The 16,387-nt window shown below is 34.0% G+C and overlaps 3 protein-coding genes across 3 annotated transcripts; 2 read left to right on the top strand and 1 right to left on the bottom strand.

Annotated features, from left to right (window-relative positions):
- Positions 1–183: 183 nt before the first annotated feature.
- LOC140984921 (uncharacterized) lies at positions 184–998 on the bottom strand. Its single transcript, XM_073452616.1, has one exon. The coding sequence runs from the start codon at positions 919–921 to the stop codon at positions 301–303; it is 621 nt and encodes a 206-aa protein (XP_073308717.1). The 5' UTR covers positions 922–998; the 3' UTR covers positions 184–300.
- A 2,974-nt stretch (positions 999–3,972) lies between these two features.
- On the top strand, positions 3,973–9,514 carry LOC140984691 (putative DUF21 domain-containing protein At3g13070, chloroplastic). Its single transcript, XM_073452237.1, has 14 exons — positions 3,973–4,749; positions 5,224–5,321; positions 5,412–5,505; positions 6,354–6,431; positions 6,610–6,713; positions 7,000–7,081; positions 7,160–7,299; positions 7,369–7,447; positions 7,547–7,610; positions 7,699–7,790; positions 7,924–7,989; positions 8,579–8,695; positions 8,774–8,953; positions 9,047–9,514. The coding sequence occupies exons 1-14, from the start codon at positions 4,177–4,179 to the stop codon at positions 9,299–9,301; spliced, it is 2,022 nt and encodes a 673-aa protein (XP_073308338.1). The 5' UTR covers positions 3,973–4,176; the 3' UTR covers positions 9,302–9,514.
- A 4,605-nt stretch (positions 9,515–14,119) lies between these two features.
- On the top strand, positions 14,120–16,385 carry LOC140983974 (heterogeneous nuclear ribonucleoprotein 1-like; the record flags this gene model as incomplete). The annotated part of the gene is made up of 4 exons (XM_073451120.1): positions 14,120–14,316; positions 14,497–14,615; positions 14,925–15,151; positions 15,378–16,385. Coding segments are annotated over exons 2-4 (1,332 nt in total), but the record flags the coding sequence as incomplete, so codon positions are not given.
- Positions 16,386–16,387: the final 2 nt, after the last annotated feature.

Below are 16,387 nucleotides of genomic sequence, written 5' to 3'. Positions count from 1 at the left end.
ATCCATAAAAAAGTATTACTTTTTATGCTAAAAGTATTACTTTATATTGTGAATATGGGTAGGGTTGACCCGTCTCACAGATTAAGATCCGTGAGACGGTCTCACATGATACCCACTCTTAACCTTATTCACAGAAATCCCACATCATTTCAAATGTATTTTGTAATATCACGTTTTACCAAATTCAATGGCTATTAATTTTGCTGATGTGAACAAAAGGTTATGTAGAATATATGGATATACATAATTGTGACAGTATGAATTAGAGATATAATTTCATTCAGTAATTATCATAATCAATTACTTGAAAATAACAAGTTCTCTTGCTTCATTAATCATAATATCCTCCTTCATCCTCCTAATGAATTCTTCAAACTTCTGATTCAATTCTTCAGTACTCAACGTCTCTTCCACCTCCTTCTCCTCTTCTTCTTCTTTTTCTTCTTCGTCGGCAATAAAGATTGAAACTTGTTTCATCTCTTCATTCAAATCTTCCTCACCCTGTTCTTCTGCGTTTGGAGCTGCAGAAAGCAGCAGCTCCTTGTGCAAAACGGGTTCTTTCGTGTCGAAGAAATCATCATACATCTGCAAGCAGATGTCGTCGTTAACTCTCTTGTGCAGCAAGTCGTTGACGTCAAAACCCGGAGAACAGGGAACCAAACCAGAGGTCTTGGATAGAAAAACCAAGATCCCATTACAGATGAGAAATACGTAGCTTTTGTTCATTGCATGGCTTGAGAATCTGAAAGGGTTTGCAGAAAAGTGGTGGAGATTTCGAGGGTACTCCAGCAGAGACGATGAATACAAGGAGTGGTAGTATGAAAATAGGAAAGAAAATATGGAGACTGAGAGTAATATCTTCTTCAGGAATTTGTTCAAGCTTCTTTGCTGAGTATTACTGTGCTCCATTATTTCTTTCATTTGCTTGGGCAATTAATTGCATATATATATATATTGGGGAATGTATAAGTTTCGGAAGTATGATGAAGAAGGAAGTAATGGAAATGGAAGGCCTCATTATATAGAAGCTCGCAAACAGCAGAAAACATTCTACCACTGAGAAATTTAAACAAAAAGCATTTTTAGAGGAAAAATATGTTTAAGAATATTTTAGATGTTTCTAAGAATCTAATTAAAAGGTTTTTTTTTTAAAAAATATATCGAGATATTATTTTATTTTTTTAAAATATTCAATAAAACGAAGATATTAAGTCATTAGTTACAATACAACTTTTTCGACAAAAACTTGTGTGAGACAGTCTCACGATTCGTATTTTGTGAGACATGTATCTTATTTGGGTCATCTATGAAAAAATATTACATTTTTATGTTAAAAGTATTACTTTTCATTGTGAATATCGGTAGGGTTGACCTGTCTCACAGATAAAAATTTGTGAGACCGTTTCACAAGAGACCTACTCAACTTTTCCAGCTTTACGATGGATGACCATAAATTTTGTTTTATTTTGGATAAATATAATTATTTTTTATATTATTCAAATAAAAATAAATTTTGAAATAAAGACGGAGGGGGTCATGATTTTGCATTGCCAAATATAAAATCTATGGATCCTTGGATGAAACACTGGTAAAAATAACCTATGATTTGTTCGTGAGACAAGTAACAACCTTGTCTCCGGTATCCACCGTAGGGAGCAAAGGCAATAACTTGGCAACCATAAGACATGATCTTGGCTGCAAGAATCTCAGGTCGTGTTACAAAAGTAATGTCATGTGTTTTCATCACTTCTTTAGCAATTTCGGGTGAGGAAACAATGATAGTTGGAACCTCACCGAGTTTAAGGTGCATCAAAGGCCCATAGGTCATAGGCGAATACCGGAGACAACTGCGAAAAATCTGCGTCTGTGAGCTTTTGAGCCCCAAGAGGGTTCTACCCTTTAAATCATTGAGAGAGGAGGAGTTCTCAAATCTCATGCAATTGGTGGCTTCTAACTCGGGTTCTCCAATCAATTTCACCGGAAAGATATACTCTTCCACATATGAGAGCAGCACTTGGTATGAAAACTAAGAGGAGCACGAAACTTTTGTGTCTGTCGTCCAAGAATCTTTAAAATTGGCATCTGGATTCGACATTGGAGACGTGTATCCTTCCATTACATTGCTTCAAAAAATTAGAGGGATGAGATGAGATCTAGATTGATGAGGCTGCATCTGCAAGTGGACAGCATATTCGACAGCATAATTGATGATCACGGGAACTCCCCAAAGATAGGTGAATCGGGTGAAAAGAACGAAGATTTGGTTGATGTTCTTCTGAAGTTTCAAGAAGATGGGATTGATATTCCGTTAACTACTGAAAATATCAAATCTGTAATCCTGGTAAGTTGTTAATTTTTACATTCAGTTTGAAATTATATTAAAGTTAACAGTATCCTCAACGGGATTCTCGAATTCTTGTTTTATGCAACAGGATGATTTCACCGCAGGAAGTGAGACATCAGCTACAACTGTGGATTGGGCGAGCCGGCGAGGGCAGAAATGATGAAAAACCCAAGAATCTTGGAAAGAGCACACGATGAGGTCCGAAAAGTCTTCAAGGAAAAAGGGAATGTAGATCAAGCGTCCCTAGGTGAACTGAAGTACTTAAAATCAGTCATCAAAGAGACACTAAGGTTGCATCCACCACTACCCTTATTACTTCTAAAAGTATGCAGTCAAGAATGTGCGATCGACGGTTACGATATCCCAGCGAAAACAAGAATCATGGTGAACGCGTGGGCTATTGGAAGAGACCAGAATCATGGGATGATGCAGAAACATTCAATCCGGAGAGATTTCTCGAGACTTCAGTTGATTTTAAAGGGAGTAACTTCGATATCCCACTCGCCAGTGGTTTGCATCATTTTCATTAGAGTGTGGGTGTCGGAATGTGAGATGAAGAACTGGACATGACTGAGGAACTTGGTATCACGGTTAGGGCATCTCCAACCGGCACTTGAAAATAGCATTTCACGCTATTTTCAAGTCCTATGTTCTCCAACCGAGGCGCTATTTTGGAATAGCGCCTCACATCTCCTACGTCAAATTTGACGCAGGAGGCACCCTGCGTCAAAATTTGACGCAGAGTGTTGTATTTTTTTTTAAAAAAATTTTTATTTACTTTTTTATTATTGGCCTTAGAAGAAAGGAGGATCTAAAGCCAATTCAGGTTGTTAAAATGTCTTTTTTGCCAAGCAAATCACAACTTACGCTTTGATTGTTCGTGCTTCCTCCATCTTTCATATTCGTGGTATCTTACTTTATTTTTTCTTTTTCAAAAAATTCAAGTTTCATGTAATCAAAATATCATCCGACATTTCTTAAAAAAAATCGATACAAAGAGTTTACTGACAACTAAATATCAATAAGTAGATATGTGAAAATGAACTAATGAAGTGAGTCAGTTGATTGTTTGGGTATCAAAAAATTACAAACACTAGCCACCTAATTTAGATAGACTAACCAATTTTGTATCTAATTCGACTTTGTAAGCTGGCCTCTGTTTTGGTAGATGGGAAAATTATCTACACAACTCATTTATTTTATATGATTGGACGTGTCGATCGGTAGGCCTAACCCATTTTCACGTGTCTAGTCATCTTTATACTTTTATCGACGTTAAGAACATTTAAGTTTTGAAATTAAAATCTTTTTTTTTCGATTTGATTGTGCAATGTTTTTTTTACATGGAACAATAATATAGTTATGAGTTATGCTATATGTATCGTAAAAGTTATACATTTGAGTTACAAAATACATTTGAAATTACAAAATTATCGTAATTACACCTTTAAAATAGTTTTTCCAAATAAAATGCTAAGATAATTTTGTGATTTCAATACACTTTGTAGCTCAATTTGTCTTTGTCCTTAATTATATATATGTACAGTGTTTTCGTATATTTAAATATAGATTTTTTTTCCTACTTATTTTGATCCTGAAATCTAAACCAATGCTTTGTTAAACGTCAAAAAGGAAAGGGGTATATATGCCATTTCATTATGTGCGAACTGGGAACGATGGAAGGGAAAATCCAGAGAGCTCTCTGCTCTTGAACGAATAACGAACCTGATGTACACAAGATTTCAGCTTCCAAAATCTCGTTAAATTACTACCAGCTTAATCAACCACATGAATTGCATCATTTTCATTTCCTAAGTTTACGGACTGATTTCATGGGTGCAGCTGCGGCTGCGGCTGCCGCAGCCGTGCCTGAAACATTGCTCTTCAATCGACCCAATTTCGTCGCTTACTGTAGTCCCTCGTTTAGAGTTCTCCGCAACCCTTGGAAACTACCCCCGAAGTTCCTTCCTAAAAGGGTCCATTGCGGTGCATTGTGTACTCCGCCGTGTGCTTCTCGAGCTTTCGTTTTCAGCTTTTTAAGAAAAGCTCCCCTGTACTCACGTATGAGTAAACCCAGTTTCTGTAGGAAAGGTGAGATTGGTGATGTGGGGGTTGTCGAAAATATCGGGGAAGTCTTGGCCAGAAAGTGGCTGTCGATTGTTGCTGTGGCGATTGGGGTACTCGTGATACTGGGTTTCCGGAGGTCACTGGCGTTGGAGGGGGTCAAGAGTACGGGATATGGGATCTGGGAGCGGATTTTATCGGCGTTGAGGAGCTCATGGCCAACGATTTTGCAGGTTCTGACGCTTATCAAAGAGCAGGGTTTGGTTCTTGCGGCACTTTTAGGGCTCTCCGCTTTTTTCTCCATGGCCGAGACTTCCATTACCACTCTGTGGCCTTGGAAGGTAGTGATGAAATGTTGTTGGGTTGCATTGATATACTTTCTTTCGACATCCTGGACTGAGTTGTAATGAAACTCTTCTGGTGTTACTTGAAACTAAAAGAGGTCTAGCTTGCACGAACCTTTGTTAAATTTGAAACTATCTAATTAATTGTTTGATCCACGGTGAGCATCAAATATTAAGCTCTGGATCAACTTGTTCAGCAGTGTCCAAAGTCTTGATATTGTAGTAAGGAATTGTTTTGGTCTGGTAAACACACTAAATTGTGTTTAATCATTTGAAGTAGTTGCCAGGAGATATTTAGCGCTCAACTATGTTTGCATGATTATCATATCTGTTGCATTTTGTAATTACTTTTGTGGTTTTAGGATAATTTCTCAGTTTAGAGAAAATCAAATCTATTTTTCAGTTGGTTTCTCTTTTTTTCTCCCAAAACAAAAAACTACTAACCTGACAAAGTTATGTGATGAATGTTAGGTGCGGGAATTGGCGGAGAAAGAGGCAGAAAATGGCGTCTTTAAAATGCTGAGGAATGATGTTACTCGCTTCCTGACAACTATCCTTATAGGCACCACGTATTACTCCTCTTATCATCAATTAGCCAATTTTTCTTCTTCTTTTGGATTTCAACATGTTTTCTTAGTTTAAATATTCAATTTTCCCAGAGTGGTAAATATTGGTGCTACAGCTTTAGTTACCGAAGCAGCAACTGCAATGTTTGGAGAAGCTGGTGTCAGTGCAGCTACTGGAGTTATGACGGTATGACTATAGTTGTTTTTGGTCGTCCAGATTGGAACTAAGACCATGTTACTTACTCTGTTTTCACTTCAGTAGGAATAAGGTCAAGTCTCTAGAACCCCATCGACAATAATCTTTATGTAATAATGGATTTTTTAGTCTCTCAGAGATGGTATGCTCGTGTAGTTAAGCTGAAAGTTGCACATGGACTTGTGGCTCTTGTAACTCTTAATGCAAAATTTTCACCATTCATTCCATTTATTTTCATCCCATAATTGCATTTTGATGTCCAAACAGGTGCAAAAACTTGAGAAAAATAGCTTTTGGTTGGGTCCAGTCTCAAAAATTCAAGATCAAATCTATCATTCTCATTTTAGACGTGCCATTATTATCCTTTTTAAAAAATAAAATTTGTCCTAAATTTCTAATATGTCAATGTGATCGATCACGAACCCTTGTGCATATTGAAGGAGTTCTGCGATATTTAAAAAAAAATTGAGAATCCACGTTGAATCCTGGCCCTGGGATTCCATTTTCTTTTAAGATCAGTTGCATGCCCTTGAAATTTAAATTATTCTCTTCCAGTCTCATGTAGTTTAATGTTTCTCGTGTTAATGCAATTAGGTGTATGCTATTGTCCCTGTATTTTATGATGATAAAAAAATATCCAATCCTTGTTATCTAATCAGAATCCCTATCTTAATTGGCTTTATATGATGTAATATTATCTGCTTTGCGACTAGCAATAATCACTGGAGCTTTTATATTCGTTTCCTTTCCCGCCATGAATATTCCCCGTTAACATTTAGTTGGAAACTTCTGTGTGTTCCATTTAAGCATACTTAACCTGAAACTGTCAATAACACCAGGTTGCAATTTTGCTCCTTACTGAGATTACTCCAAAAAGTATTGCCGTTCACAATGCCACTGAGGTTGCTAGATTTGTGGTAAGTTTCGAGCTTATTATTGTTTAGATTTGATTTATGACTTTGACAGATTACAGACGGTGGTTTTAATTATCTGATGCACTCTTCTTAAAAAATCTAAATTTAAGAAAATTAAGACATGTATAGTGTTGTGTATGCCTCATATATTTTTGATACAGTGTGATTGTGATGTCTTTAGGTCAGGCCAGTGGCGTGGCTTTCTCTTGTATTATATCCTGTGGGCAGAGTTGTTACATATTTGTCCATGGGAATGTTAAAACTTCTGGGTTTGAAAGGCAGAAGGTGAGGTATACTTCAACTAGTATTTCTCTCTCATGTCATTTATTATTTTGGCCATGCATGTAAATCTCTTATGTGGGATGTCTGAATCTTTAAGTGCACCTATTTATTACAGAAAGATATCATCTAGCCTTGCTAATTGTGTATCCATTATAAATGCTATTTATCAATCCTCTTGTTTGTTGAGCTGATATCTATTTGCTTCCACCATGCCACTAGATCTTCGCACCTTACATTTTTCTGACGACCCCATAACATTGCTCTTAACTTGAACGTCTTGATGTGTTAGTGAACCTTATGTAACTGAAGATGAACTAAAACTGATGTTGCGTGGAGCAGAATTGAGTGGAGCGATCGAGGAGGAAGAACAGGTGAACTTTGTTCCTCATATCATATCCTACTCACCATCTGCAAATGTGAGAGCCTGATACTGGGTTGATATTTGACAGGATATGATTGAAAACGTGTTAGAAATAAAAGAAACGCATGTTAGAGAGGTAATGACACCTCTTGTTGATGTTGTTGCCATAGATGCCTGGGCAACACTGGTTGATTTCCATAATTCATGGGTCAATCATCAATATTCCAGGTATGGTTTGCTTTTCTATTTGTGGGTTGTATCATACTCAGTTCAAGAAGCTTCCATTTATGCGTGTAGGGTACCTGTCTTTGAGGAGCGCATTGACAATATTGTTGGTATTGCATATGCAATGGATCTTCTGGATTACGTCCAGAAGGTTGACTCATTTCAAATGCTTCATTATATCTTTCATCTTTTCTTCTCATGCACGAAATATTCTCATAGCACTCGGATTATTTTATTTTTCATCTTGAAGGGGGAACTTCTTGAAAATTCTGTTGTGCGAGACATCGCACATAAACCAGCCTACTTTGTTCCTGGTAATTTTCAAGTTTTAGATTATGACATTAATATTTGGATGTGTCAGTGTGTGTGTGAGATAGTGATGCGTGTGTCTGTACGTTGTAGATTCAATGTCCGTATGGAACCTTCTAAGAGAGTTCCGAATCAGGAAGGTGCACATGGCTGTAGTTCTAAACGAATATGGCGGAACTGTTGGCGTAAGCTATTCGGCTATTCCTCGGCTTTTTATATATATTTTACACCACCTTGATATGGATATCTGTGGTCCAATACTGGACCAAACAAGTTTTGGGTTGTTATGTAATGTTACTTTCTCTTATTCTACAACAGATAGTGACCCTTGAAGACGTAGTGGAAGAAATTGTTGGTGAAATTTTTGATGAAAATGATTCAAAAGTAAGGTCATTTGATGATACCGATTGTTTTATTGTATCAATCACTAATTTCAGATGCATGTCCTATCCCAAGCATAAAATTTCCATTCTCTGGTTGCCTTTCGATTAATGTTTGCGGTGTCGATATTGTACTGAAAAGCTACAAGATTTGCCAGGTGATAATTGAGTTGACATAAACTGAATACTTGTTAACTCAAAAAGATTTTTTAGTTCGCTCTTGCATAATAGCCTGATAATATTTGAATTTTGGAGGAACCTAGCCGTAAATCATATGTTTATTCTTAATCCCCTGTTGAGAATTGAGGATTTTGTTATGCAACAATGACATTTTTTTGAAATTCGGACGTGCTTTGATGTAGAATTGTTTGCATTCATTTGATTGCATTTCAATGCTTATTGACGACCCCAGCATCGTGTCTACCAATTTCCATTCTGTAACAAAAAGTGGTTTTCGTTTACATGCCGGCATGAAATTTTACTATTTTTCTGGCAGTGTTGCAGTATGTTTTGCATTTATTATGCTAGCAATACGAGGAGCATTGAAAAATAACATAATTTCTCGGCTTCTCCTGTATTTTACTACATGGCAGGAAGAAATCCAGAAAAAGACTGGTTATATTGTCATGCGTGCCGATGGTATATATGATGTGGATGCTAATACTACCATTGGGCAGCTATCCGAAGACCTTAACATTAAAATGCCGGAGGTACTTTTCATTTTCCCTCGGGTTGACAGTTGCCAAGTCCACTGATGCTGCTGACATTCTTGTTTTTTGGATGTTCAGGGTCACCAGTATGAAACCGTGTCAGGCTTTGTATGTGAAGCGTTTGGGTACATCCCGAGGACTGGTGAGACCATAAATGTTATTCTGGAAAGAGCAAATCGAGAAGAACATGGTGAATATGACGCATCAGAATCTGATAGACAAGATGAAAACCCAAAGAGTCAGATTTTTAAGCTTGAGGTGTGTTTCTCTTGTTCTTGTTACCTAAGAATCAAAACATGAAGCTGGAATATGGGAACTTTTTGTGACCAACCGTGAATGATATCAACGCAGATATTAGAAGGGAATGCCAGAAAGGTTGGTGCGGTTCGATTTGAACGGAAAACCCATGATGATTCGTCGTTAAATACAAAAGAATTTATGCGTTTGGTTCCCAAAATTACGAGAAGGAAATGGAGCAGCAACGATGATGAATTTGATAGGACAGAGACTGATGAGGTCCCATTTAAAGGAATAGGTGATTGTGTGGACTCGTCTGATGATGATCATGTAATGGAGGACAGTTTTGATGAAGCAAGAAAACAGTAGTTGCATCCACCGTTCTTTTCATCAGGCATGAATGAACTGAATCATTTTTCATTCGCCCCTGAACTTATTACACATTTCCTTTCTGTCATTCCGCGAAATCTTGTAAATTCGTCCTAAATCTTGAAGTTATTACACATCACATCTTTGTAACATGATAATGCAATTGGATGGATATTTTAATGATTGAAACCCACACATTGAATATCAAGAAAATTTTAATTTTTTTATCATATAACTTGCTCTTATCATTTAATTTATGGTTTTAGTCCAATTTTTTTTTTGTCAGTTTTAGTATTTTTTTCATCCGAGCGTTGACATGATGTCACAAAATGAAGCTTTGACGTGAAATATTGTTGAAATGTCAATACCCTAATTAAAAATGATTAATTTGAAAAAATTGTAAATCAGTGAGTAAAATCATAAATGGAATGGTAACATAATCGAAATTAAATAATGAGCAAGTTATGTAAAAATAAGATATAATTATCCCATAATCTAATTAAGTAAATATACATTAATTAAAACCTTTAAAAATGGATTTCTGTAATAGGCCAAGAAAGTACTGGCACAAATCTGTTTCTAGATGATGATAGGTCTTTTGTGAGACGGTTATATAAATTTTTAATTATGAAACGGTCTACCGTGCTCATATTTATAATAAAAAAATAATATTTTGATAAAAATGATCTAAATAAAATATTCGTCCACAAAATTGATATGTGAGATCATCTCATAATTTTTTCAATAATTTTAACATACAGTTGTTGACATCAGTAAACTTGGGTCTCTCTCTGAGAGATTTTGGGGTGTGAATTTAATAAATACAACTTGATCGCGGCTCATGTGATAGTGTGTTCATAAAGTAATAAAGAATGTTAAAATAAAAGGTATATTTTTTTTTAAATTAAAATGATATGAAATAAAATAAAATAAAAATATAAATCAAAAGATAATATAGTAAAATTATATAGTTAGTTTGACAAGACGAGGATGTCTAAGGCAATTCCACAATTACGTCATGATATCTCCTTCCTTTGTTTTCTTGTGTTGGTTTTTCATTATGAATCTTGCCCATGCAGGCAACTCCAACGAATTCCAGGTTTCGTTTTCCGGGGATCCGATGGAAACGGAGGGAAGTTGTTTACTTTGGGAAAATTTATACATTTGTTTTTTTTTATTTTTTTGCTCTTTCTATTTAAACATTGATTTCATCAAGTTAATATTGATCGAATCTCTTGTTATCTTTTTTTCAAAATATATTCAAGAATAACTTAATCTGGTTAGAAAGATCGACAGCCAAAAACTTGCCTTAGCCAACTTGTAGTTGTCATTCTATTAACATCAAAGTTTAAGCACTTTGAGTTTAATGTGTAGCCACGGCAGAACAAGAAACTGAGCCGTTCGTCGAACTCAGTCGGACTGGTAGATACGACCAGGACGACGGTGACCAAAATTATGATGATATATAGCTAGTGATCGATGGTCAATGTGTGTGTGTGTGTTTATCATTTTTATTTTACCGCTTATTTTAATTTAATTTAATGCAATATTTAGAGTTATGTATGTATTTCAAATATGGATATTAGATTTATCTCTGTGCTACATATTTGTGGACCTCATATCTTTGTTGGGAAACATAATAAGTTGGCCTCATAAAAATATATCTCCTTCTTTTGGGAAAATTTAATCCACAGTTTTTTATAATTTTTAAAAAAAAATGGGGCTTTTTTTTAAAAAATTAATTTTTTTTTATAATTATTCTGATATATATTAAAATAAAAATAATATCATAATTATAGCAGTTTTAGAAATTGGAGATGATATAAGTGATTTTTTTTTTTTTTGGTGATACGTCAACATTTTTTGATACTACATGCATAAACATTTTATCAAAACATGATTAAATTTTTNTATACTGGTACGTGATACGTGATTTTGGATTAGAAGAATGAAATTAACATTCTAAACATCCAAAGTCGTTTCAGGAACAATGAAATTATGCATTTGTAATTAATTATATGATGAGAATTTTGTATAGTATGATTAAAAAGATAAAAAAGGAAGCTCCTCGCAATGGCTCGATCAAGTACTTCCTTGTAAACATCATAATAAAATAAAAATAATTAGTTTATTAATCATTTTAATATTTAGAGATTGGTGAAGAATTAATTTACTTTCAATTTTACCATGTTTTTATTGGATATAATCATGGGAACACGAAGAATCAAGAAAGCCACATCAACCATGCGTTTCACGCATTTTCATCGTACTTTGTTAAAGGGACATACATACATACATACATAGACATGTTTCATGCTACACCTCAAATGTCATTTTTTATGTACTTTTATACAAGATCATTATGTGGTCATATTATATATAAATTACATAATCATATTATATAAATAAAAAATAAAAACGAAATAACACTCAACATATACAAATTTAAATAAAATTTGTAAATACTTAAAAGTTATTATATATATATATATATAATATGATCACATAATGGTATTGTATAAAAGTACATAAAGAGTGAACTACCGAGTTCTTGCCGCTTTACTAAAAGCTAGCTATAGTTGGTGGTAATAGTGCAATTTAAATCTTTTAAAACGTCCAACATATCAAATATCACTGTTCAATCGTTATTCAAGGACAATTATTACAAACAACAATATATGTGTATATATGTCAACTCAATGTTTCAAAACGTGGACAAATTGATTAAGTAAATGAAAATAGGGATTAGTTGGTAGCTTATATTTATGGGTTGGATTAAATTGAGAGTTTTTATATATTATATGTTTTTATATATTATTGGGGGTAAAATAATAAAAATAACTTGAGAAAGTTGGAGATTCCAAAAAAGTTCTAATTGGTTGTGAATTAGCTGGAAATTACCTCACCGGTTATACATGTATTATTATGTTTATCATATGAGTTAAATAATTAAAATGGATATTCCTTCAAAATTAGGTTTATCATATTCAAATGTCGATAATTTTTTTTAAAAAAATTTATAAATTTCAATCTTTTATATAATATATTTATGTATGTTCCCATATAATAGTTTTGAGATTTTAAAAAAGAAAAGAAAAGAAAAGGAATACTAGGGAAATTGTGATAGAAGTGTGAGATGGAGAGGTCAAATANGTTTTTGTCTATATTTATATAATGAATTTTCATGTTGTTTGTTCAATATTGCACTAAAAATGTGTTAATGGGATAAGTTTAAAAAAACAAGAAGAAATCCTTATTTTGATTTATAAATTTCATTTTAAAATTCATATCCCAGCTTAGTATATTTACATATTTAAATTACATATATTGTATATTTTATAAGACTAAAAAATTCAACTAAAAATTATATTATGAATCAGATTCTACATGCAACTATGTTTACAATTTCTTTTTAACGTTGCTAAAAAAATTGAATTTCCGAAGTAAACTTTTTAATTGCAAATTAAAGTCATATTTGAATTTTAAGAGAACTGATATGATTTTTTTTAAAAAAAATTCTAATAACTTAATTAAAGTTTGCATTGCAGCCACAAAAATAAATAAGATTATTGTATAGATTTAGAATTTTTTGTGGTCAAGTTTGTAACATCCCAAAAATTTGAGGTGTTCACACAAAATTTAATTAATTAATAATAATAAAACTATTTAGTCTCACAAAATATTTGACACATCAATAATTTTTCATTTCATTTGTTATAAATATATAAGCCTAATTTTATTTCTTGATTTAACTTCTATTTTTTTCTATTTATTATAAATTTAGATACATGATTTCAGAACTCCAAATGAGATCGAAAATAAAAAAATGGAAATATCAACTTAACAAAACCATTATTTTTCTGTTGAATTAATATTTTTATTATCTTTTGTAAAATCAAGAATCGTAAATATTTCCGTCACTATTAATTAAAGTGTTAATGAATTTACGNGGTATAGATTTAGAATTTTTTGTGGTCAAGTTTGTAACATCCCAAAAATTTGAGGTGTTCACACAAAATTTAATTAATTAATAATAATAAAACTATTTAGTCTCACAAAATATTTGACACATCAATAATTTTTCATTTCATTTGTTATAAATATATAAGCCTAATTTTATCTCGTGATTTAACTTCTATTTTTTTCTATTTATTATAAATCTAAATACATGATTTCAGAACTCCAAATGAGATCGAAAAAAAAATGGAAATATCGACTTAACAAAACCATGATTTTTCTGTTGAATTAATATTTTTATTATCTTTAGTAAAATCAAGAATCGTAAATATTTCCGTCACTATTAGTTAAAGGGTTAATGAATTTACATACAATTAGGGGATGAATGTCACTTAAAATTACAAATGTTATTGGTTCCATTTACTTATATCCGTGCTTTTCGAAAAACTAACCCTACTAATTAATACACTAACACTCAGTTTAATTTAACATCAAAATACAATATAAATTGATTAATTACTCACACTTTAAACCAACAGAATCTTTCCCAATTGCATTTATGATTTAAAAAATTGATTACTTTTAAACTAATAATTTATTATAATTTTACTATAATTAGTGAAATAAATATCTGCTGAATATTTTTATAGGATAGATCGAAAACCAAAGGAAATATAAGCCATATTTATTTTAAATTTTTTTTTGAAAACATTTATTTATTTTAATTTTGAATGGGCTTTATTATGTTTTAGTATTATAATTCTTATAATTATTTTTAGGAGATTATTATTATTATTATTATTATTATTATTATGATTTATGTTTTAACTCAACATCATCCACCTAAACTTCCAAATATTCTAACACCACAGCAGAGATTTGCCTAAACTCTCTCCATTTCTCTCTCTTTCTCCCCCCTAAACATTTTATAAATACAAATTTTACATCTTTCTCAACTAAGCTAAGAATTCCATTTCATTGATTTTGTTCACAACAAGTGGAATGACAACAACACAAAGGAAAATAAGGGAATGACCTCTGGAGAGACTGAAAAGAAAGTGAGAGATGAACTTAGTCTCTATTTTTCATCTATGCATATGTGTGTTTTCTTTTATTAGATCTTGGTTTCATCTGTTCTTCCACAGGAGTCCTTGAAACTGAGTTCATGCTAACATTACGGATTGTAGTTTTTCAGATTGTGAGTCTGTTTGATCTTAAAAAGATTTTATTTTTTCCAGTAAAAGAATCGATTCTGAATCGATGAATGGAGGATCCGATTGTTTAAAGAAATCCAGTAATTCCCACTTTATGTTGATTGCTTACTGCTACTGGGTTCCTGCCTTATTTTCTTGGATTGGTATAGTTCTTGTCTTTAGGCTAGCTTACTGATCAGATTTCGATCTGTTGGATTCACCTTTTGATGATTGGTGGTCAGGAAATTTTATCGCGTTCTTGTTTATGCAGCAATAATCTGTCATCTATGTGATCAGCTTATGTTTTGGTAGTTGAATTAGTCATCTCATTGCTTAGTCGATTCGCTCAATTCACAGATGCTTGGAGTCCTCGCTGATTCTGTCAATGTTTATCTTGCAGTCTTTCAAAAAAATTTGCTTCTGTTTTGATGGATTATCAGTAAAACTTAAGATAACGGGATTTGAAATTACAGAAAAGATGGAGGTGGATCAAGGTAAGCTCTTTATTGGTGGGATTTCTTGGGACACCAACGAGGATCGCCTTACAGAATATTTTGGAGCGTATGGAGAAGTGGTGGAGGCAATCATTATGAGGGATCATTCTACTGGACATGCTCGTGGCTTCGGTTTTGTAGTGTTCGCCGATCCAATGGTTGCCGAAAGAGTAGTCAAGGAGAAGCACGTGATTGATGGACGGACTGTAAGTTCATTAGATGTCTTATGGGATCACAGTGCACTCAAAATGCTGCATTTTGTATTGCCGATAATAGCTATTCTTGATGGTGGTGCTGTCTGAGTAAAATCCTTTGATTTCAAATTTACTATATCCTATCCTCTGCTCTGCAGCTGCTAATGGATGTTGTCTGAGTTTAATTATTCTTACAACGATAAATGCAACATTGTCATATGTTTCTTTTACGGTGTAGGTGGAAGCAAAGAAAGCTGTTCCAAGAGATGATCAAAACCTGATAACTCGAAACCATGGCAACAGCATCCAGGGATCTCCTGGACCTGGACGAACGAAAAAGATTTTTGTAGGAGGATTGGCATCTTCTGTTACTGAGGCGGACTTCAAAAATTACTTCAATCACTTTGGTAACATAACAGATGTAGTAGTGATGTATGATCACATCACTCAAAGACCGAGAGGTTTCGGATTCATAACATATGATTCGGAGGATGCTGTGGATAAGGTGTTGCACAAAACTTTTCATGAACTTAATGGGAAGATGGTGGAGGTAAAACGAGCGGTTCCAAAAGAATTGTCTCCTGGGCCAAGCAGGAGCCCAGTTATTGGTTACAATTATGGTTTTATCAGAACCAACAACTTACTAACCAACCATGCCCCCGGATATAATCTTGGCTCACTTGGAGCCTATGGAATCAGGATGGATGGTAGATTCAGTCCATTAGCTAGTGCTCGTGCAGGTTTCTCAAATGTAGGTTCTCCCACGTATGGAACTAGTTTAGGCGCCGGGCAAGGGATGAATGCTGGCTTTGCAGGGGCCAGTTCCGGTTCAAGAAACGACATAGGTTCTGGTCGTGCTGTGAATCCCTATTTCAACAATAATCAGGGCAGGTACAACACTCCTATTGGTTACAATACAAACAACAGCCGCAGGGACTCATTTTTGCACTCATTATCAACAAACACATGGGGAAATGCTGGCCTGAATATGTCCCCAAATAATCTAAATTTTGTTACATACTCTGGTTCTGAGACCGGCGATATTGGAGTATTTGGAAACAGTAGAGAAAATTGGGGTGGTTCTCCTATTGCCACCTTGTTTGGTGGAAGCTCCTCAGTATACAGAGGTGAAGAAAATAGTAATGCACTTGGAGCAGTAGGACTTGGAAGAAATGGTGGAATGGGAGCGGCGACTACATCTTCGTTTGCTGCATCAGGTGGAGGTTTTGAGGGATCTTTTCGGGACTT

The sequence above is a fragment of the Primulina huaijiensis genome, chromosome 9 (genome assembly GCF_012295235.1).
Source record: "Primulina huaijiensis isolate GDHJ02 chromosome 9, ASM1229523v2, whole genome shotgun sequence".
Lineage (NCBI taxonomy): Eukaryota > Viridiplantae > Streptophyta > Magnoliopsida > Lamiales > Gesneriaceae > Primulina > Primulina huaijiensis.
Note: the sequence above shows the minus strand (reverse complement) of the source record. Positions and strands in the feature narration are given on the sequence as shown.